Source organism: Sceloporus occidentalis, unplaced genomic scaffold, assembly GCF_023333645.1.
Source record: "Sceloporus occidentalis isolate IW3139 unplaced genomic scaffold, rSceOcc1.0.p SCAF_20, whole genome shotgun sequence".
In the NCBI taxonomy this organism is placed as follows: domain Eukaryota; kingdom Metazoa; phylum Chordata; class Lepidosauria; order Squamata; family Phrynosomatidae; genus Sceloporus; species Sceloporus occidentalis.
The window spans coordinates 9,434,207-9,458,785 of record NW_028317000.1 but is presented as its reverse complement, the minus strand read 5'-3'; the positions used below and the strand labels follow the sequence as shown (position 1 = coordinate 9,458,785).

General features: G+C 43.3%; 1 protein-coding gene across 1 annotated transcript in view; it reads left to right on the top strand.

The window, feature by feature from the left end:
• Positions 1–21,787, top strand: part of THBS3 (thrombospondin 3) — a 49,146-nt gene extending 27,359 nt beyond the window's left edge. The window contains exons 15-23 of the mRNA XM_089482813.1: positions 1,257–1,375; positions 3,750–3,802; positions 6,584–6,777; positions 9,074–9,252; positions 11,238–11,286; positions 14,363–14,559; positions 16,902–17,074; positions 19,758–19,897; positions 20,819–21,787. Of these exons, the coding sequence (XP_089338939.1) occupies positions 1,257–1,375; positions 3,750–3,802; positions 6,584–6,777; positions 9,074–9,252; positions 11,238–11,286; positions 14,363–14,559; positions 16,902–17,074; positions 19,758–19,897; positions 20,819–20,874 (1,160 nt within the window). The 3' untranslated portion in view covers positions 20,875–21,787. The remainder of the gene's footprint in view (positions 1–1,256; positions 1,376–3,749; positions 3,803–6,583; positions 6,778–9,073; positions 9,253–11,237; positions 11,287–14,362; positions 14,560–16,901; positions 17,075–19,757; positions 19,898–20,818) is intronic.
• Positions 21,788–24,579: the final 2,792 nt, after the last annotated feature.

Here is a 24,579-nt window from a genome sequence, read left to right as displayed (position 1 = left end):
GTCCTTGCCTATGATAAGCTGAGCTGTTGTCATCCTAAAAAAAGTGGTGCAGCAAGTGAAACAGTCTGAAAGGCCTAGAAATAAAAAGAAACACAAGGATTAGAGGAAGGAAATAATGTGTCAGGAGATGGGAAATGGGTGTGGGGTTGAGAAGGGAGTGTTGGAAGGGGCATGTGTCTGCAGAAAAGTGGGGAAGAAGATCAGAAGCAGGCTAGGGAGATGATAAGAAATCCAGAATTAACATTTTATTTTGTAAAAAGCCTATCAAGTGGACCTGGATGGAAATAGAACTGAAGAATATGGGACAAGAATGGAAACAAGGAGCAGGGTGAAGAATGACTTAAGGTGTGTTTGTGCAGTTATACCCACTTTTACACCACTTTAACGGTCATTCCTTGGAATCCTGGGATTTGTAGTTTGCTTGGGTGGTCAGAATTTTCTGCTAAAGAATTCTACCATGCTCCCATCAACTACACTTTTCAGTCTTTCTCCTCAGGTACCTTGGGAACTGTAGTTACAAGTACCACACTGGAGCTCCTTAGCAAAAAATTCTAAATACAGCCATCAAACTATAGATCCTAGAATCCCTTGAGTTGAAGCCATAGCAGTTAAAATAATAAAGGGCCCATTCCCACTTACAAAATAATCCAGTTCGGAACTGGATTATTTTGAAAGCGAATTCTCTCCGGGGCCGTTTACTCCCCTTTTACTCCCCTTTGTCATTCACATTAAGAGGAGAAAAGAGGAAAAACGGCCACGGAGAGAATAGATGGAGGAGCAGGAAAGAAAAGGGGAAAAAACCTTGCTTCCATGGGGCCCCTCTGGGGCCATTGCCACCCTTGCATCGCACGATCCAAGGGTGGCAGTGGGGAAGGAGACTGGGGAGGGAGGAGGAGGTGCTGGTGACAGGTTGACAGCAGGGGCCATTGCAGCTGCCCCTGTCATCTTCCTGTCTCTGATGGCGGATTCGATATCGCCCTTTGTTTCCATTGGACTGAATCGGTTGTGATCGATTCAGCCCAAAAAGGAGCAGCAAAACCCGTCGTCTTTTTAATGCAGATTTAATGGGGGAAAACTCAATCCCCCCCCCTTGGCGAATCAATTCCAAATTGATTTGCCAATGGGAACTAAAGCGGTTTAAAACGGATCATAATTCCATATGATCCGATTTAAACCTCAGTAGGGCCCTAGAGGTGAAAGTACACCTTTTGACAGTAGAAGAGATACTTTAATTGCTTCACATTTCTCCCCTCTAGGAATCCCCAATGGGCTAGACAACTGCCCCAAAGTGCCCAATCCACTACAGACGGACCGTGATGAGGATGGGGTGGGCGACGCCTGTGACAGTTGTCCAGAGATGAGTAACCCTACTCAGGTATGAGCCTTGAGGAGGCTTTAAGGAAAGGAAGGTGGTGAGGTTCCTCTACAGGAAATGGTGGAATGAAAAGATAAATGGAGCCAACAATAAATGGGTGGGTTGGGTAAGTCTGGACTGTAGCAGTCTGGGACTCATCACTTATGGTCATCTGACTGACAACTGTTTCCTAAGAGAAAAGAAATATTTGAATTTAGGAAGCTAGCATGGCAGGGAGAAGGTTAATAACGCAACCTATTTACCTGACATTCTAGTTTTCCTTTCCTGTTGTTTTTGTGTGTCTGCAAGTTGTTTCTGAAGTATGTTGACCCTATCATGGGGTTTTCTTGGCAACTTTCTTCAGAGAGGATTAACAATTGCCTCTCCCTGAAGCTGAGAGTCTGTGACGTGCCCAAAGAAACCCAGTGGGTTTATATGGTCAAGCTGGGATCCAAATTCTGGTCTCCAGAGTTGTAGTCCAATGAGTTCCAATGAAGAGGAAAACTGTGAGGCAGCTCAAGAAACCAGGATATATCACTAAGGAACTTTCAGCTGCACTATGAATTAAATGGGACACATATAAGAAATAGAAAAAGGGAGAAATCACCAAAGAGGAATTCAGGCAAAAGGGAATCACATGTAGGGGGAAAGTCAGAAAAACTAAAGTGCAGAATGAGTTCAGGTTTGCTAGAGAGATTAAGAACAATAAAAAGGGCTTTTTTGGTTATGTCCATAGCAAAAAGAAGAAGGAAATGGTAAGGCCAAAGTGTGGAGAAGATGGCAAAATACTAACAGGGGACAGAGAAAAGGCAGAACTACATAATGCCTTCTTTGCTTCAGTCTTCACACAAAAGAAGAAGGGTCCTGAACCTGAGGAAAATGGAGCAAAGGACACAATAGAGGAAATGGAACACAGAATAAGTAAACAGGTAGTACAGGAAAACCTGGACGCATTACAGAGCGCCCAAGAAGGGCGCTCTGCCGGCGCTGCCATTTGCTGCGTCCGGGAACTGCAGCGGTCAAACCGCGTTGTTCCCGGACGCAACAAAAACAAGCCCGAAAATGGCACTTCTTTTTGCGCCCCAGAAGTGGTACCGCGAGTCGCTAGTCATGCATTCGCGGCGTCACTTCTGCTGCACGACGTGTGGACACTATGCGTCCGTGACGTCAAGATGGCGGCACCCAAGTGTATAGGGCGCCACCATTTTGTATGTACTAGGTACGTACTAGGGTTAGGGCGTCCGGAAGGGACGCCCTTTCGTAACCCTAGTATGTACCTAGTACGTACTTTAGGCACATTTGTAATGCGCCCTGGTTAATCTAAATGAATTCAAGTCACCAAGACCAGATGAACTACATCCAACGATATTAAAAGATATTAATTACTGTCCAGTAATAAATATCAATATCAAGAAAGATTCTAGATCAGATCATTAAAGAGAGAGTCCCTCAGAAGACAATGCCATAATTGCAAAAAGTCAACATGGGTTTCTAGAAAAACAAAAAACAAAGTCATCTCTCTTTTTTTGATAAAATTGCCAGCTTGGTAGTTAAAGGGAATGCTGTGGGTGTAGCCTGTCTTGATTTCAGTAAAGCCTTTGAAAAGGTCCCCCGTGATATTCTGGCAAACAAGTCTGTGTCAGCTTGTAAAAAGAGTGTGTCTCAAACTAAGAGTGCAGCAGTGTAGAAGGGAGGAATGCAAGAGATGTGAAGGCATGTAGGAGTTTATGTTGTTATGTTGCTGTAAGAGTGAAAACTCTGAGCAAGTTCTCCATGAACGAACTTTTAATGATGGACAACTGGTTTCTGCAATTCCATAGAATCTATGGAGCTAAGGGATTATATTTAAAGGACTAACCTGAAATTCTCTTGGACGCACATAAGAGAAACAGACCACATCAGCACTGTGTTTGTACATGTTGCTTTGCTATTACTACTTGTAAAGTAAATATACTCATCTTCAAATCTGATGTAAGAAGTCTGCTCCAGCACATGGATTTGAGGGTGAATCTATTGTGTAACTCAAACAAATCTTAATAATTGCCCCCAAACTGCACATAAATCCCCCCAAAGCACACAAAAATACCCCCTCTCAAGATCCCAGTATTATCCCCAAATACCTCCAACGGATTTAGAAAATACAGTAATCAATTTTCTGCCATCATTTTAAAATGTACTGCTGAGGAAAACAGAGATATTTGGACTTGCTGAGATTTGGCATGGCTCACAGGGAGGTCTTGGACCTTTCCCCCTAACCAACACATGCTAACCTATTTAGTGTGAAAGTGTCTTGCAGCCAGATTTTCAAACATCAGAATGAACCATATTTGTTATTAACAGAAAGACACAAATGAAAAATGCCAGTTTGCTCATCCAAAGTCATGGTCTCTTTCAGACAGATGCTGACAGTGACCTAGTGGGAGATGTTTGTGACACCAATGAGGACAGGTAAGTGAAGCAAACAGATACTCAGACCCCAAATATGTGAAAATGGAGCCTCTCCCATGTTAACTTTTTTCATAATGTGGGTCCTTGACCTCTATAAGATGCTAACACAGCCATAATAATACCAGATATGCATTTATATTCTCAGTGGCATTACTTCCCAGGGTGTCACCCAGTGTGTGTGTGTGTGTGGGGGGGGGGGTGGCAGGGCTTCCAGGAGGAAGGGCCAAAAAGGATCTCGTGAGTAGAAGGCATGTGTCAGGGAGGAGGTGCTCTGGGCACTCCCCGCCGGCATGCACTCGTCTACTCATGAGTAAGATGGCACGTGGCAGGGAGGAGGGTGCACTCGGCCAGGTGTCACTCCTCTTCTGGGGTGTCACTTGGTGCGGTCTTATCCCCAACCTCCACTTGAGTGACACTACTGCATGTTCTGTTACGTTTTTATGAGGTGCTAGCATGGTGTAGGGATCTGAGCATTGGATTAGGTCTCTAGAGACATGGGTTCCAATTTCAGCTGGGCCATGGAAACTCACTTTACGACCTTATTCAAGTCACACTCTTTCAGCCTCAGAGGATGGTAATGGCAAATTTCATTTGAAGAATCTTGCCAGGAAAACCCCATGATAAGTTCATCTTGAGGTCATCATAAGTCAGAAACAACTTCAAGGCATGCAACAACAACAATATCGTAGCATGGTGTAGTGCCAGTGTGGTGTAGTGGTTTGAGTGTTGGACTATAACTCTGGAGATCAAGATTTGAATCCCCAGTCAGCCATGCAAACCCAACTGGGTGACCTTGGATAAATTATACTGCCAGCCTCAAAGGAAGGCAAAGACAACCCACCTATGAACATTCCTTGCCCAGAAAACCTTCCGGACGCCCTAACCCTAGTACGTACCTGATATGTACAAAATGGCGGCACCCTATACACATGGGCGCCGCCATTTGGACGTCACGAACGCGCTGCCTCTAAACAAGGCGGCACGGACGTGACGTCCTCGCGCTGCATGAGGGCGCCTGGGCCATCCTTTTCGCGCCAGCAACGAAAAGCAGAAAGGGGCCAAGTGGCCCCTTTTTCCTCCTCCTCACCGCCATTGAGTGTCCTTGGGACATGAAGCCCCAATGACACCCCTTTCCAGGCCGTGGGGAAGCGGCCTTTTGCTGCTTCCCCACAGCCTGTAAAGCGGTGGATCAGGGCCTCAGAGGCTTCTGCTGTGGCAGCTGAGGCCCCGATCCGGTGGGGAAAGGGCTGGATACAGGCCTCCCCAAACGGGCGGTCTGTAACGCGCCTAAGTAAGGCAGGCACCAATCTGCCCAGGAAAGAGGAGGGGATGGAGCCATCCCTGCCAAGGCTCTTTCCCAGGCAGATGGGTGCCTGGGCAAGGCAGGCACCCATCCACCCAGGAAAGGGGCGGGGAGCCCGTTAAAGGGATGGGAGAGCAGGAGGAAAAGGGTAGTGCACTCATGTGCCTACTTCTCTTCCTCCACCTACCTCTCCTTTTAACTGGCTTCCATGGGGGTGAGTGGGAATTATTCGCATTCTTTCCACATTTGTGGGGGGATTGCACCCATAACCCTTGCAGATGTGGAGGGCAGAGTGTACTGTATATTGAACTAAAAGTTAATTGAAATTTAATTGAAATTAAATGTGATATTTTGGGAGCATATGAGTCTTGCCTTGACTGTGGAACTCTATGGAGTGGCACAGTGGTTAAATATGAATACTGCAGCCACAAGTTGTGAGTTCAATCCCAGGCAGGGCTCCACGGTCTACTCAGCCTTCTATCCTTTCATAGGTCGGCAAAATGGGTACCCAGCTTGTTGGGGGCAATTAGCTTACAGACTGTAAACCGCTTAGGAAGTGCTTAGTTCACTGATGAGTGGTATAGAAATGTACATGCTGTTGTTATTGCTGCTGTGCTGTGGCAAGGGTATGATGATAATCAACCTATCAACTAGGTGCCTCTTAAAGAGGAAAGATTGTAGAAACCCCTGTTTATGGACTGCAAAAGCAGTAGTATTATAATGTATTGCAAGGGAGCAGAAGCTTCACCCTAGGGCAGTGGTGGCGAACCTATGGCATGCATGCCAGAGGTGGCACTCGTAGCCTTCTCTGTGGGCACGCATGCTGTCGCTGCAGCACAGAGTTTGCCATATTTAATTCCTAGAAAGTCAGAGGAATGTGGCACTTTGCAATAAATAAGTGGGGTTTGGGTTGCAGTTCGGGCACTCGGTCTGCAAAAGGTTCACCATCACTGCCCTAGGGTCTGGATTGAGCCCCTGAGGTATTCCAGGGGTCTTTCCACCTCCGAGGAAAGACAGACCTCAGCTCCCCTGTTGCACCAGTTAGTAAAGGTAAAGGGTTTTGCCTTGACATGATTGTCTAGTCATGTCTGACTGTAGGGGGCGGTGCTCATCTCCGTTACTAAGCCGAGGGAACCAGCGTTGCCAGAAGTGATCATGTGGCCAGCATGACTGCACAGAATGCTGTTAGCTTTCCACTGAAGTGACACCCGTTTACCTACTTGCACGTTCACATGCTTTTGAACTGCTAGGTTGGCAGAAGCTGGGACTAGTGACGGGAGCTCATCCCATCACATGGTACCTGAGTCTTGAACTGCTGGCCTTGCAGTCATCAGAATCAGTGTCTTAACTATTGAGCCACCGTGTCCCAACTAGCAGTTGAATTTTTTCCAGGACCACACATACTGTAAGTGGCTAGGGAAGGCAGATGGTATCCCAGCAGCCCCTTTTCTCTCTCACATTGCTTCCTCATCTCACAGTGATGGTGATGGTCACCAGGACACCAAAGACAACTGTGCAGAGATCCCCAACAGTTCTCAGTTGGATTCAGACAATGATGGGCTGGGAGATGAATGTGACAATGATGATGATAACGATGGAATACCTGACTATGTGCCCCCTGGCCCAGACAACTGCCGCCTAGTTGCAAATCCCATCCAGAAGGACTCGGATGGTAAGTGCGACACTATTAGGATTGGTTTTTGTATCCCCATCTGTCTGAGATTCTGTGTAGGATGACACTTAGGATGTATGCACTCTGCAGTTATAGCACTCTGATGCCACTATATACTACAGAATCCTGGGATTTATAGTTTGGGAGGGGCATTTAGATTTCTCTAGTGAACTCCCCTGAACTGCAGGATTAGAGTTTACTTTCAGCTAAGCCCCTCACCAAACTACAAAGCCCAAGACTTTCAACCTTTCTTGTCATTGTGACCTACAGAGATCTTGAGCAAAGCATGGGGAAAATTCATTACAAATTAATTTGTACTTCTAATTGGTAAACAGTTCCAATAATTAATGTACAGTTTGTTATTTTAATTATTGGTGGACAAAGATGTTAGGTTTTTCGAGTAACAAATAACATACCATCACTTCCATTCATCATTTGGGTTGAATTGCAACTGAAGATAGGGGTTTGTGGAGGTTGAACACTGAACACTACCCCAAAAGCTCACAATTTAAAAATAATAATTGGGTGCTGGGGGGGGGGGGTCTGCAAGAGTAAGGTCTGGGGGCCTCATCTGGCTGACAGGTGGTACCTTCCCCACCTCTGCTGTAGTGAATTGCTTCTTTTCAGTATTTCAGCGAGCCTTGTTGTTGTTGTTATATTTATATATTGATTTATATCCAGTTGTTCCCCACAATTGGGACACTGTCTTACAGATTAAAAAACAATAAATTAGAAACATACAAAAGTGGGCATTAAAATAGAATTAAACTATTATTATTATTATTATTATTATTATTATTAAGCTTTATTTATATAGCGCTGTAAATTTACACAGCGCTGTACATACAATCTTTTTAATTAGACGGTTATAGTACACTGTTAAAACACATCACCCATTAAAATAAAAAAATGCAATTTAAAAGATGAAAGTGGTTAAAACAGTCCATATTGAAAGTTAAAAATATAGTTGGCCCTCCACTTTTGCAGCTTTGACTTTTGTGGATATGCTTATTTGTGGTTTTGATTAGCATGTTCTCTCTAGGAATCTCTAGGCCCTCTGGCGCAACTCTGCTAGAACTTGACTGTAGAGTTGTACTGGGGAAGCTAAAAGTTCCTAGAGAAAACATTTCCCTAGGCATTTGTAGATCCTCCAGAATGATTCTATGATCATCTTCTGGCAGATGCAGACCATAGAGTTGTACTGGAGGACCTGGAGATTCCTAGAGAGATGTCCTCTCAGGTAAAAAGAACAAAGTTTTTTTATTTGTGGTCTTTCCACATTCCACGGGGGTCCTGGGCCCATAAACTCAGTGAATGTGGAGGGATCACTGTACTAAAACATTAAAACAATAAAAAATAAAACTATATACAGACCTTTAAGCCTTCAAATCCAGCACAGCAAGGCATTATGAGCCCAACTTCAATTGTCTGTAAAGACCTACCGGCATAAAAAAGCTTTTAACTTGCCATCAGAAAGACAGTAAGGACAGAGCCATGCTGGTCTCTCTGGGGAGGGAGTTCCAAAGTCTGAGAGCAGCCACTGAGATGGCCCTCTCCCTTGTTCCTACCAAATGAGTCTGAGAAGGAGCACCTCTTCAGCTGACCTTATCGTAATGGGTTCATACAGGGAGATGATATATGTTTCAAATAACCTGGGTACTTTGAATTGTGCCTAGAAATGGACCAGCAGCCAATGGAGTTGTTGCAACAAGGGAGTTGTGTGATCCCAGTAGTGTGCTCCTCCCATTTAACAACCTGCCTGTAGCTTTGGGCCAGCTGAAGTTTCCAACCACTTTTCAAAGGCAGCCCCATGTAGATCACATTACAGTAATCTGAATCAGATGTAATCAAGGCATGTACAACCATGTCCAGATCTAACGGGATATTCCATTCCATTCTCTCCCAACCTTCCTTCCCATTCATCAGTTATCATTCTTCACCAGTACGTACACTCAGTCTGCAATGTATGCTCTCTTTCGCTAAATAACGTTCCTAGATTTGAGTTCTTCCCTGTGTGTTGATACCTCCCTCAAATAAGTTTGTGTGGTTCTGTTTCAATTACATAAGCAACAGCATCCTCTCATGGAAGATGTGGATTAGTGATATAACCAGTGATATAATTAATTGACCTTCTTGATATTGTTGGACTTCAACTCCCATGATCCGCGAATATTGGCCATGCCAGTTGGAGAGTTGGAGTTGAAGTCCATAACCTTTAGAGGCTCAAATGACTATATGTTCATTTTCTAACATCTTGTGGTGGATTGGGCTTCACAGTGATTACCCTTGCATGCAGGTGATGGTGTAGGGGATGCATGTGAGGAAGACTTTGATAACGACACTGTCGCTGACCCACTGGACGTGTGCCCAGAAAGCTCCGAGGTGACATTGACAGACTTCCGGGCCTACCAGACAGTCATCCTGGATCCTGAGGGGGATGCCCAGATAGATCCCAACTGGGTAGTGCTCAATCAGGTACAGCAAAAGATGCTCTGAGGTTACAGATGCTTTGGAGACATGGCTCATTTCATTGGTTTTATGTTCTTGAGAGGAGGATAAGCTATGGACTTGGGGGTAAAAGTATAGCAAGAACTATGTGCTGTATCAGACCAAACACCTACCTTCCCCATACTCTGTTCTCACAGTGGCCACATAAGGATATCCTGAAGAAATATATAACCACTAGAGCTCTCTCCCATTTATGTTCCTTCCAACTCGTATACAGTCTATGCTACCAGTACCAGACATAATACATACTCAGCATAAGTAGCCATAGCTACCCTATTTTGCTTGCAGTCCTCTTAACTTTCAATTTTGCATCCATCATGCCATCTTAGGGTTGTGAGCTCTGTATTTGCAGCATGCACTCTTTGAAGGCTTTCTTTTTGTCTGTCCTGAGTACATCCCTGTTCAGCTTCAGTGGAGAACCCTGACATTCTAGCATGGCGGGAGAGGGAAGTGTAAAAAACGCTCCTATACATGTTCTAGTATGCACAATTCAGTACACTTCCATCCTGTTTCCTCATGTTCACTGTTCTTCCTAATTCTCTAGTTACTGTAACTCTGTACACTTCTGGCATCTCTCCCTTGAATCACTATTTTTGTCTGAGCTGCATAGCCCCAGGCATTTCTTCATAGGGTCAGAGCAAAAAAATTATTTGAACAAAAGTGGAGATGGGAGCACCATGCAGGGCCCCAAACTAAGCAAACCCTGGAGACCCATCAAGGTTGATGAAACCCACTAACCAGGAGTGCTGGTTATGGGAGGGGGCAACATCAGGGGATTGCCCCCATAACTATTCTACCCTCCTTCTCCTTCAGTCTTTAAATTTCTAGCATTTCAACATCTTAAACTATCGGATGAGTTGTCTAGAATACATGGGTATGTTCACCTTGGTGAAGAGAAGACTGAGGGGGTGACATTATTGCACTCTTTAAATATATAACAAGTGATACAATTAATTGTGACCCTCTTTGGGCTGGCCCAAAGAGGAGGATACAAGCTTGTTCTTTGTTGCATCAGAGAGTAGAAATAGGTCTAATGGTTTTAAATTACAAGAAGATAGATGCCAGTGAAACATGAGAAGGAACTTCTTGACAGTGAGAACACTTCAGCAGTGGAACCAATTGCCTAGAGACGTGGTGGGTCTCCTTCTCTGGATGCCTTCAAAGAGACTGGACAGCTCCCTGCTGGGGATAGCTGGGCATTAAGGCCCCTTTCAACTCTATGATTCTTTGATTTTAGGCATCCAAAGAAAAAGGGCAGGTAAAGTTGCCATGGGAATGTGAATACAGCAGATAGAAGAGTTCTAGGTGTCAATGATTTTCTCTCTCAGCAATGCTAGAAACCTGGGGTCTGAGGGAACATTTCATTTGGGGTCAGTGGTCTCATTTTGGCATATCCCTGCCCTCACCTTGGGGGGAACCAAGTGACAGCTAAAACTCCCTGAATCCTGCAGCGTCAAGAGAGTTTGCACAATTGTCTCTCTAGAGGGAGTCATATTTTTGTATTGCACAAAAACTGTCTGGTCTGGATTTCTAGAGCAGAAAGGGAGAGCTGCAGGGGAGGAAAGCATTTTCACCCTTCATCCTTCCCAGTGTGGCCAGCGAAACCAAAGATGACATGATGCCATTTCAACTTGCATTTTCAGCTGAAATGTTTGGACTTCTGTTTTTTGTGGGGAGAAGGTTGCTTTTATAAGTATGTGGAGTCTTGAGGGTTTTACAGGTGGAATTGATGCATTTTGTGCTGTTATAAAGCCATGGGTGGAATCACAATGTTCTGTGGACTGCAAAATGGGGCTCGGTGGACTTCTTGCAATCTGACAGCTCCCACTTTGTCCATCCCTGCTCTAGAGCCACAGAGAACCCATAGTATGATTGCATACTCATTGCATCTCACTCACCATTCATCTTACTCTGGCTGTCCTCCTGCTTTCCCCCACCCTTCTCATCCACAGGGCATGGAAATTGTCCAGACAATGAACAGTGATCCAGGCTTGGCAGTGGGTAAGAGGCATTAATATATTTTCTTATCAGTTTTGACTTATTGTCTATTTGGGACACTTTCTGACATTCATGGCCCTTTCTGCTGTGGTTTCTGGGGTAAGAGGCCCGTCCCTTGGGTTTTGATCTTATACTAAATTAAACAATTAGTTCACCTACCATAGTGTGATCAAATCTGACTGGCAGCTGCTCTTCACATATTCATAACACCACTTTTTGGAAACAGGAATGATCAGGCAAGCTCCAAAGGTGTGTGTCTTTACCACCTAGATTTGTTTGCCCAGCATTTGCATGACCTAATCCAGTGGTCCTTAACCTTTTATTTACTAGGGACTCACTTTAAATATTTTGTGTTGCCACGGACGCCCCCCAAGACATAACTCAAGAGTTAAAACCGATGATGATGATGATGATGATGATGATGATGATGATGATGATGATTCCACCTGAACACTAAACCATTAGCAATTACACAGAAGCACCAGAGAGGGAGGGAAGATTTTTCTCTTGCTTCTTCCAACAGTTTGCAGCTGGAATAGATTGCACATCAATGCACATGCCCAGCCAAACTTTGCCTTAGTTCCTGTTCACATGGCTGCTTTCTATTTCTAATTACCTCCATTATCTCTACCTTTTCAATAGTTCCAGTAGTTCTTTATCTTCGTCCTTTATTGTTTGTCCCCAATTTTCTTCTACGTAATTTTTTATCCAATGGGTTTGGGATTGATATAGGTCTTTGTAAAATGCTTCAAAAATCTTTATTTTTTCTTTCATCAGTCTACACATCGTCCCAGATCTATCCTTCACTATGTTTATCATACTTTCCATTTTCTTTTTCTGTGTGAACTTGGCCAGCATTTTTGAATTTTTATTACTATATTCAAAATATTCCCTTCTTAAATAAATCAAAATTTTTTGTACTTCATCTATTTCCATCTTTTGCAATTCCTCCCTTTTTGCCTTTAATTCCACATAAATCTGCTTATTTCTATTAACTGTATAATTATTCTCTAATTGTTCTATATCTATTTCTAATTTCTTTTTTCTTCTTGTCTTTTCTTAAGGTTATGTGATTCTTTTATACATATTCCTCTTGTTACTGCCTTCATATTATCCCATAACAAACCTTTTGTCACATCTTTATCATTTATATCCCATGTTTCTTGCCATTCCTTTCTGATTTTATCTACTATATCTTTATAATTCAATATCTTGGTATTTAACCTCCACCTCTTTATTTGTTCATAATCTTTCTTAATAAAAATTTCTACATTCAGCAAAGCATGGTCTGTTACCGTTATATTTGATATTTCCGTATTTAAAACTTTATTTATCATATTTTTTGAAACAAAAATATAATCTATTCTAGTATAAGTTTTTATGTACAGGAGAATAAAAATTTCTTTTCATCCCCTTTTACGAGTCTCCACACATCTTTAAATTCTCTTTTCTTCATTATTTTATTTAAGCTTGTTATATTTCTATATTTATCCTTCACTGAGGTTAGATTTATCTTTAATCTTATCCATTTGGATATTTGCATATTAAAGGCTCCTGCCAAGATTACATATTGTTCTTCCACATCATCCACTTTTTTAAATACTTTCTCTTAAACTCTTCTTTTTTTTTTCCATTTGGGGCATATATATTAGCTAATATGTATTTATCCTCACCTAATTCCCCCTGTATTATTATATATCTTCCTTCATCATCCCTTAATACGTTATTTATTACAAAATTACATTATTATTGCTACTCCCTTTGATTTAGAGTTCCCAAATGCTTTTTCATAATGTTTTATGCAATTCAATTTCAATTCACTTTGGTCCTCTTTCCGTTGATGCATGTCTTGAAAAAAGATAATACAGTCGGCCCTTCTTATACACGGATTTTTTATACACGGATTCAAGCATACACGGTTTGAAAATGTTCCAAAAAAGTATAAATTTACCTTGATGTTCCATTTTTTATTAGGGACACCATTTTGCTATGTCATTATACTTAATGGGACTTGAGCATACACGGATTTTGTTATACACGGGGGATCTTGGAACCAAACCCCAGCGTATAACAAGGGTCCACTGTATCTGCTGAATCCGACTTCAGCAGTGCTTCAATTCTTCTTCTTTTGATTACAGAACCAAGACCTTTGGTGTTTAAAATTGAAATTTTTAGTTTATCTGGCATAGTATAATTTCCCCCCTCTCCAATGGCTCCAATTTGTACAACCCATATCCCCTCCCCTATTCCCCCTTTCTTTCCCCCTCCTCCATGTCCATTTACCTCTCCAATTTTATACAAAACTATTTTATAAGTTTTACCTCTCCAATAGGCTATAATTCCTTTGATTGCGTCCCATTTAAAAACTAAACCTCTCATTTGTAATTGCCTGGTTAAAAATACATCATCTCTCCTTTTCTTCAAAACGGAGGAAAGAACGACAACAGTGTAAAACATGTGGATGACAACATACTTATAGCAGAAAACATTAGCGATTTGGAATGATTAGTAAAGAAGGTAAAGGAAGAAAATGCGAAGGCAGGTTTGCTGCTGGACATAAAGAAAACAAACATAATGACCACAGAGGCTTTACATAAATTCAGCCTAGACAATGAAGAAATCAAATTAGTTAAAGATTTTCCCCTTATCTTGGATCAAACATCAATCAGAACAGAGACTGCAGTCAAAAATAAAAAGACTAGGACTGGGAAGGATAGCGATTGAAGGAACTAGACAAAGCCCTAAAGAGTAAAAACATACAACAGAACACCAAAGTTAGAATTGTCCAAGCCAATTTATTTCCCATCTAGTGCTTCTCTGAACCACAAATTCCAAGATTCCATAGGATGCAGCCATGGCAGTTTAAAGAGGTATCAAAATGGTATAAATCTGTACTATGAAACAGATCCTTTTCTCTCTGTGGGACTCCATTTCCCAGGATTCTTTGGATGGAGTTAAACCTGAAAAATGTAGACATGCCCTTGGGTTTGTCCTATTACTGGCCACATATCCCATTTAATCAATGAGGCTGTTGCTAACTCTTTATTCCCTAATGTAATTTATGGACTCTGTGGGGCAGGTTATACAGCATTCAATGGAGTGGATTTTGAGGGCACCTTCCACGTCAACACTATCACTGATGATGACTATGCTGGCTTCATCTTTGCGTACCAAGACAGCGCCAGTTTCTACGTTGTAATGTGGAAACAAACGGAGCAGACCTACTGGCAAGCGACTCCTTTCCGAGCAGTGGCTGAGCCTGGCTTACAGCTCAAGGTCAGTGATTTTTTCCCCCAGCAGAACATTACTTAGAATTAGAAGATATCTCAGAGATTATCTAGTCCAACCCACTGCTAGAGCATCCTTGATAGGACTCTGTTCCTCCTCTGATCTAGAGACAATCCACTGTGGTGCCTGTCAGGCTGCCTCCAGGATTTCAGGAATTCCCTCTAAGACAAGAGCGGAGTTAGCACTGAATCACAGAAGAAAATAAATTCCTTAAGTTAAGCTGCTATTCAAATCAATATATTAAATTAATTCATTAATGCATTTAAGAATTTGAAAAATCATTTAGAATGATTAAAAATCCCACAGTAATTTGACATTACTCAGAAATAATACTGTTAGCATTTAGTAATTAAAATAACTATTTTTTTTTAAAAAAAAATCTTGTTGAAATGTTTAACAAATGAGAATGAATGAACTAATTTTTAATATGTAATTTCTGCACTCTTGGCAAGAGACCATACTTTCTTAATAATGGGTAGGGACATCTTTGAGAGAGAATCCTCCCCACAGCCTCACGATGGAATAATTTTTCTTTTGCACAAGGTTCATCCTCTTAAAGCATGCCCTTGCTCTGCCACCATATCTGCTCCATAAACATTTTATGCCACTTTCACACAATAGCTAAGTGGATCCTCCTTGTGCAGGAACAATCTACTTTCAAAAATCAGCTGCTGGCTGAGTGGAATTCTCACAGCTTTGGAGGAGTTTTGAGCTTCCCCCTTTAGCTTATATATTCGTCCCTCCACATTCTCTGGGATTAGGAACACAGTGCCTCCGTGAATGTGGAAAAACCGCAAATAACAAAAACACTATGCTTTTACCCGAGAGAACACCTCTCTAGGGATCTCTAGGTCCTCCAGTGCAACTCTGTGGTCAACATCTGCCAGACATTGGTCATAGAATTGCGCTGGAGGAGCTACAAATGCCTAACAGAGTGTTTTCTCTAGGAATCTCTAGGTCCTTCAGTGAGACTTTTGGTTAAAGTTGACCATAGAGTTGCACTGATGTTTCTAGAGAGAACATATTAATAAAATCTGTGAATAATCAAATCCGCAAAAGTCAAAGCCACAAATATGGAGGGACGAGTGTACATCCTCCTATAAGATCAAAGTCTCAACAGAAACGGCAGGGACCATGATTTGCATAGCCATTGGATGGAATTAATACTCCTTCCCTAGAGAGCTCTTCACATACAGGGTAGGTAAAGCCCTGGGACCTCCTAGCTTCCTTCCATCCAGCTATTCAATTTGCCTAATGGACTGAGTAGTCAAAGCACAACACCACATTTACAAATTCACATATATATGAATGGGAGCAACTGTGGTGTTGAGGTTTGAGTGGTTGTCCAAGATTCTGGGAAACTACTCAGCCATGAAAACCCATTGGGTGGCCCTAACTAGGTCATGCTGCATTTATCTTTAGAGGAAGTGAATAGTAAACCTCCTCTGGATCTTGCCAAGAAAATTCCATGATACATTCACCTAAGGGTCATCCTATTTCAGAGTCAACCTGATGCCATATAGCAACAATACACTCAGAGAAACACACACATGCAGAGAGAGATAGGGGGAATCATAGAGCTGGAAGAGACCACAAGGGCCATCCAGTCCAACCCCCTGCCATACAAGAACACTCAAAGCAGCATCAACAGATGGCCATTCAGCTGCTGTTTAAAAACCTCCAAAGAAAGAGACTTCACCACACTCTTACTGTGAGGAAATTCTTCCTAATGTTGAGATGGAAGCTGTTTTCCTGTAGTTGGAATCCATTGCTCCGGGTCCTAGTTTCTGGAGCAGCAGAAAACAAGCTTGCTCCATCCTCAATATGACATCTCTTTGAACATTTAAACATGCCACTTCTAACCTCTTCTCCAGGCTAAACATCCCCAGCTCCCTAAGTCTTGGTGGGTTTCAGACATTTCACCATTTTGGTCGCCCTCCTCTGGACACACTTCCGACCTTTCAGCATTTTGGTCACTTTCCTCTGAACACACTCCAGCTTGTCAATATCCCTCTTAAATTGTGGTGCTCAGAACTGGACACAGTATTCCAGGTGTCCAGTTCTGGGTACACACGCACACACGATATGCAGATTTGTTTTTCTAAAACCAACCAGCCAACCACAATGCAAAACAACAGAGTATGTTCAGGTAAGAAAAGTTTGAACTGACCCTCAGTTAGCTAGGCTGTTCAAATATTTCCTTTCCCAAGTGTTTCACATGTTTCAAACCCTCAAAGGTCAGAGTCATTCAGGATATAAATGTAATAAGCAATGCAGGTAATGCTTCTGCTGCTGTTTTCTGTTCCCAACTCCTCCAATCCCACTGGCAGGCAGTGAAGTCCAAAACAGGTCCAGGTGAATACCTACGGAATGCCCTGTGGCACACCGGTCACACACCAGACCATGTAAGGTTGCTGTGGAAAGACCCTCGCAATGTGGGATGGAAGGACAAAACGTCTTACCGCTGGCGCCTCATTCATCGGCCCCAGGTGGGCTACATCAGGTGAGGATTGAAATGGGGGTCTCCTTATCCTGTAATAGGGATGGAGAAATCACCAGCTGTCACATCATCTTTCTGTGAATCTTATGGAAAGACTGTGTGGATTTTTATATATTTCTATAAGTGAAGATAGGAAGGAACATTAACAACCTAAGATACACAAATAAAACAGTACTATTTGTAGTAACAAATAAAGTCCTGGAGCAAGGAGGAAAGTGCTAAGATTGGATAAATCCTGAATATTAAAAAAATTACCATGGAAGAACTCAGGGAGGACTGATAGGTCCTGGGCCTGCAAGACCTGAGCAGAGAGGATGAGGACAGAGGATCTTAGAGATGTCTCATCCACAAAGGAGATTATCAGACACACACACTTCTCTCTCATGGAGTTGTGAACCTGACATGAGAGCTGGCCACATTATTAAACTTTCCTGTTTTCACTCCACCCCATCTTCCAAATCCATCTGAAATCTCCTCCTCTTTTTGTTGTTAACTGCTCTTAAGTTGACTTTGGACTCATGGTGACTGTGAAGATTATCAGACAGAGAAAAACCATGGGAGAAAAGCTCACATCATTGTCACACAATTGAGCGAAGATTATCACACAACATTCCATGGCTTCACACTCATCCCATCTTTCTCCCGTCAGTGAAGTGGAATGGTCCTGTAACTTTTTGTTGATGGGAGAAGGACAGGATGAGAGAAATGCTGTGGAACATTGTGTGATAATCTTTGCTAAGTCATGTGACAATGATGGGAGCATCCCGGTTCTCTCCTGTCGGTTTTCTCCATCTGATAATCTCAACAGTCACCATGAGTCCAAGTCAATTTAAGGGCAGTTAACAGCTACAAAAAGAGGAGGAAATTTCAGATGAATTTGGAAGATGGGGTGGAGTGAAAACTGGAAAGTGCTCCTGTATCGTTAATGATGGTGCAGAAGAGGGAATTTCAGTAGGTGTTGTCACCTTGACAAGCAACACGTGCTCAGATTCACTCTTCTGCACAATCATTAGAGGGTAAAGGTGCCTTCTTCAGTTTTTAATCTGGCAACGCTAGTTGGAGGCAGAGGAAAGCTGGATGCTTTCTGGCTCTGATTTTGTAGCAGACAAACTCACCAAGCTTAGCATTTAAAGCATTTGGGAGACTGAATCCTGCTCTGATTCTCCATCCTGGCTACATCTCTTCAGAGGTCAGAGTTTGTGAGGAGGGCAAGTTTTCCCTGTTTAATAATGTGGCCAGCTCTCATGCCAGGTTGACAGCTGAGAGGGTGTGTGACCGTGTGTGTGCCTGTGTGCACAGGCATATGAGAAAGAGAACTTGAGCGTGTGGGTGGAGACAGAGGGGAAGAATTGTTTAATTGGGAACTGTCTCTCTCCCCCCCCCCCTCTGCTCTCATTCCCCAAGAACCATTCATTTGTTGGGCCCCAAAGCCTATTGTCCTGGTTGCCTTAGTGATCCAACGCAGGCTTGGAATGCTTTGGCCTACTACTACAGTTTTTTTAAATGCAAAAAGAGGCTGGACAATGAGAGAAGGTAGTGCAGGGGGGCTGAGCGGGTGGAGAATAGGGTCAGTGGGGGGTGAGGACCAAAGCCTGGGAACTTTTTGTCTTTTTTTCAGCAAGATCATGAAGAGAAGGAAAACTCAATTCCAAAAGTTACTCAGATTCACCAAAAAATTGACTCTGTGTGTGTGCACGCATGCATGCATGCACAAGTGTTGCATAGTTCTGGTTGCCAGCGACCTGAAAAAGGATCACGGTGGAGATGGGCAGGCACCTTTGTTAAAAGTTGCTTTGCACTGTCCATTCCCTTGAGCTGTTAGAAGCCTGGCGCTTTAAGACAGTTTGTATGATGGGACAGAGTTGTTTGCAATCTCTTGTGTATATGTTTCCAAGGTGCACGCGGGAAAGAGGCAGGCATCCCAACAGCCTTTCAAAAACAAAAGGCTTCCTAAAAGCACACTGCAAGCCTTTGGAATTTTGCAACCCACAGACTGCAAAAAAGCCACATACAAAAAAGAGACACTTGTATCTTTCCTGTAACATAAATCATAATTCCATTGGTTCTGCCTAAAGCAAACAGCATGTTCTTGGAATTTTACAATGCCCTCCTCACCTATCAGCATTCATACCAAGAATCTGCAACCCCCCCCCCCCAAAGAAAACCCCCCAACACTCTGGCTTTTGTCAGGGACGTAGCTAGGATTTTAGGAAGGGGAGGTCCAGATTAAGTGCCACCATTATAATGGGGCTTGGGTGCGGCGGCGCAGCAGCACGCACCATTAATTTTTCTAAAGGAAGAGGGGGTCTGGACCCCAAGAACCCCCCCCCCCTTGGCTACGTCCCTGCTTTTGTCCATAACATACCATAGAGCACAAGACGGATCTTTCTCTGTAGTGGCACCTTGACTCTGCAACTCCCTCCCAAGGGAGGTCAAACTAGCTCCATCCCTATAAGCTATTTGACATCTGGGCAACGTTTCATTTTTTTTCATCTGGCCCTTGGTTTTTAAATTTCGTTTTAAAGCTTGACTTGGGTTTTTAAAGAATCTGATTTTGAGAAATGTTCTTATCTTTTCTTGCAGAGACCATGTGAAAAGGGATCAATAAATATTTGTCAATAAACACAATAAATCCCCCACAAGGGCATTTTTACCATCTCCACCTCCTTTTGCCTTCCTCTTGCAGGGTGTTGCTTTATGAAGGACCCCAACTGGTGGCTGACTCAGGCGTTGTCATTGATACAACAATGCGAGGAGGGCGCTTGGGAGTCTTCTGTTTCTCCCAGGAAAATATCATCTGGTCTAACCTACAGTATCGCTGCAATGGTGAGTTCCTGGCAGGCACAGGGCTGAAAATAAATACTAGTGGATCCAGGGAGACTGTTAGCTTTCCTGGGTTCAGCAGAGAATTTCATGGAGGCATTAAGCACCAAATCAGAGGATAGATTGAGAATAGAAGCAAGTTCATTCACCTTCAAAATATGGCTGAGACACATTTGTGGATGCACCACATGAAGGATAGTGATCAGAGTCATCCCAAGGTATTTATCTGCCAAGGTGGCTTCCCCTCCATTCCATGTGCTGAAACCAACTGGCATGACTCTTACTTGAACACAGGTAATTAGAGAGATGTTTTTACCATACCGAAGGGTGCAGAGTAGTTTCAAGGGTGTAGCGACTGTTAACTCCATGGGGCCCAGAGCTCACCCCCCCCCCCACAGTACACACCTGTGGACACCCCACAGCAAGCCTAAATACTTCCGTTTTCCTCTGCACTACTTTTCAAAATGGTCTTAGGAAGTGATATGTCACTTCCTGTCACATTTAGGAAAGAAATACAGAAAAAGATTGAGGTATTTGGTGGGAGTATGGTAGCCTCATATTGATGCTGCTTAGGCTGCAAGCCTGCTATACATACATTCCTGGGAATAAATCCCTCCAAACCTACAAGGACTTACTCCTGAGTGGCCCTGCACAGAATATCAATCCATTTCTGTTTTAACAGCTACCCACAGTTACCAATGGGAATTTCAAGGTATTTCATGGAGAATCATCACTCAGCTACATTTCTCAGGTTTCTTTGTGGGATGGTGATGAAGACATGATGGTTGAACTGATATAAAACCACCATAACTGTGCAGGATTGCCACCCTCTGAAGGAGCACTGGCCAGACTTTCCAGACCAATGTTAACACTCTGAAGTTGTCAAGTTTTTAAAAATCATATTTTCTCTGTCTTTCTTGTTAGATACTGTCCCTGTGGACTTCGAACCGTTTCGCCGGATTTTACTAGAAGGCGCTTGAATGAAGGCTGTCAGATGTGCTCACCAACCAATGCTAAGCCAAGACCTTTCTAAAGACTCTTGGTCGCCCCCTTCCCCAAATTTGGCATTGTTTCTGCTCCCCTACTCACTGATACACAAACACACCATGGACTGGACAACTGAAAAACCTTATTGAACAGTTTCTGGAAACATGAGTGCTGCTAACTCAGCCAGTCAGTAGTGCTTGCAGGGTTCATAGAAGTCCTTGGACCATAAGGATCAACAAAGGATTGTGGAATAGCAGCAACATCAGCCAGTAGGAGAGGACTGCTCTGGAGCTAATTTCCATCAATGTATGGATGCCCTCTGGTGTTCCCCTTTCATCCTTTTGGGAAACATGAATTCACCCATAAAATTTTGGCTCTTTTTCTAACTTCTTAGTCCTGTTGTTGTTTTGGGTATGTATTAGAGGTAAACATATGGATAGCATGCATCTTGTGGGCTTCAAACAACTGAGGGACATGTCTGATTTAAACCTACCTTTCAGTATGTATTCCACCTTTGGCATTTTCCAGATGTTCAGCATGCCAGCTTCATTTATCATGAAATTCTTGCAACTAAGAAGATGTAGTGATACCAAACCAAAACATTCATCTCTCTATCTAATCTAGCCATCTATAAAATGATATAATACTATTTTCCACACACATTTCTCCCATACACATACAGAAAGAATCCTGGGACATAGTTTGATGAGTGCTCTAAGCATTTTCTCCTTCCCTCCACCACCTACACCCAAAAGAAATACCATCACAAGCAAAATACAAGCACGAAGACCTTGGGTATTAAGAAACATAGTCTACAAAACATTATTTTGATAATGATAATACAGTACCTTTCTTCTCCTTTCTGCTGTGCCATCCCCTAAAGTACAGCTCATGAAAAAAGTTCAGAAAATATCTAGCCTCAGATTATGCCAATCCCAATCCATAGATTGGTTACCATGAAAATTACAATTGTTAAACTGATTGTTTCTCATTTCATAAAACTGACCATAACAGAACAGATATTTTAGTTTGTTTATTTTTTAAAAAATGAAACCATGAAGATCTGGATGTTTTTCATTCAGCAGCAAGAGGCAAAACACAAGTCATCACTTAAACCATGTGATATTCATCCTCCATCAGTTACTGAAGCCACCTGCTCCCCTGGTAACTATAAACATAGGTATAAAAATTACAGTCTGTGGTTCTCCTGTTCACGTTGCATTTGTAATGTAATATAACAACCTATTAATTACTGGGAAATGGAAGTGTTTACAACAAATTCCCTCCAGATTCAAGTCTAGCCATCTTCAGTGTCTGGTCTTGGGTGTGTTCTGTTGTCTGTTGTGCTCCTCTGCCAAGGGTCAAGCCTGGTCCCAGCTCTATCCATCCATGTCCTCCTTGTAGCCTTGAAAAGTCAACTCTCACTAAGTATCCCAGCTGGTCAGCTCTTGAAGGAAGTCTTTTGGCTTGGTTCGTCCACAGTAGGCTCCCGTAGATGCACCCGAGAGAACAGGAGGCCGGGACAAGTGCAATATTAGCAAGAGCACAAACAACACTGCACTCCATCCCATCCCTCCTGCTGACCAGGATGTGTACTGGCAATAGGCCACTCACCAAACGGGCCCCTGAAGTGCCGCACCGAGTGGTTGTTGCTGGACTCTTGCATCGGAGGGAACAAAATTGCTTTCCTTATTATTTATTCATTTGTTTGCATTTCCCCCTCTTTTCTCCCAAAACTGGGACTCGGGGCAGGTTCATAAGAAGAGCCATTAAAAACACACACAGTTATGTGAAATCACAATTCAATATTACGAAATTCACTTAAAGCATTTGAATTAAAAGCAATTTCAAAGCATTTTCTTAAACACACACACACACACACACACACACACACACACACACACACCAAAATGCAACTAATGCCAACACCAATGCCACCAGTTGTACAAAAGAAAAAGTTCTAAATGTTTACCATGGGACTCCTCAATGTCACCTGAGCCTGGCACATCTCAGTTTCCCTGTGTACTCATGGTGCAGAGATACCCCCACCCATCTCCCCATCTCCATCCAGATCTCCCCCAAGTGCCAGAGTCACCCGCTGGCACTCAGGAGCTGGGAATTTGGTTAAATAATCACTCGCTTGGCCAAGGCACTCGGAGGTTGCTGTGGTGACGAGTGTCCCAGCAACGGTCAAGAGAATGCGAGCTCCTTGTAGGCAGCCAAAGGCACTGGGGGTGTGCTGCAAGACAGGCCACCCGCCCATTGCACACATAGTCAGGCCTGCATGACGAGATGATAAAAGCTGGCCATCTTTAAATATCTGAAGGGATGTCCTGTAGAAGATGCAGTGAAGTTGTTTTCTGCTGCTCCAGAAACAAGGACATAAGCCAATGGATTCAAATTACAAGGAAAAAAAATCCCACTGAAACATTAGGAAGAACTTTACTCTTAAGAAGTGGCATAGACAACCTCAGAGGGTGGTGGACTCTGGAAGTCTTTAAGCAGAGGTTGGATGGACAGCTATCAAGAGTTCTCTGACAGTTTAGCCCTACATGCCAAAGAGCTGGACTAGATGGCCCTTGGGGACCCTTCCCCAAATTCTATAACTAAAGGGCACCCAGCTTTGGTGTAAGTGGGAAACTGCCAAGAAAAGCCATCGAATAGTGTTCTTTCCAGAAAGCTATTCCAGGTGGTATCAGACAAGACTGTTACCATGCCTTCATCCTAAAATATTATGCGAATTTTAGACACCAACCATTGCCTCTAGCTGTACCAATCCCTTCTTTTTCCATGGCTTCTCCACAGTCTTTTTTCTTACATAAAATACGGTTAAGGAATGAACAAGGAATAGTTCCAGAGTGCCCTCCAGTTGCTAGCATGATATAATCTCTCCTGAAACTGTTTCCATAAAACTTCCCCCCTTTGGATCCTGGATTTACAGATTCCCCAAACCTGTCACAATGGGCTCCAGTCCTATGCCATGAAAAAGCAGAGAGAAAACAAAGCAAGAGGACTGGAGTCTTCTCCTTCCAAACACAAACACACACAGATTGTTGAGGGGAGGGGAAAATCCACCTGCTAAGTTTTTCTCTCAGGAAGACACAGGTGCAGAGCTGGGAATCTTTTTAAAAGATGGCAACCCTGAGAGCCCCTGTTGGTGAGGAAGGGGGCAATGGCATGGGTCCCTGGTGCCTTTCCACAGCCTTGGGAAGGATATATGGTTTCCTCTCTTTCCCTCTGGATGTATTTACTTGCCTTGCAAAGGGGAGCTCTGGTGGCACCCCAGGCTGGAAGAGGTGGAGGTAGGAGTGGGGACCCTCTTCTCCCTGCAAGCCCCTCTCCTCCTCTTCTCCAGGCCCTGTCTCTGTGCCAGCTCTGGCAAAACTTCTCTTGCAAAGGGGCCCCCAACCATGACTCTTCAGCAGCACAATGGAGCTGCCAGGGATGGGAGCGCCTGCAACAATGGAGAAGCTTGGACTCTGGAGCCCATTCAGGCAGCAAAAATTGTCCTCTTAAAAGGGCAATGTTGATGCTGCCAAGGGACCAGGGGACACACACTCACAGCAGTGGGGAGAGAAAGCTTCCCAGCCCTGTAGGTGGCTTGGATGGAAATCATTCCAAGTCAAGAGCAGCTTTGAGCTCACATTCAGAGCTTGGAAACCAATAAGCACAAATAATGACCAGAATGTGTGGTGTAG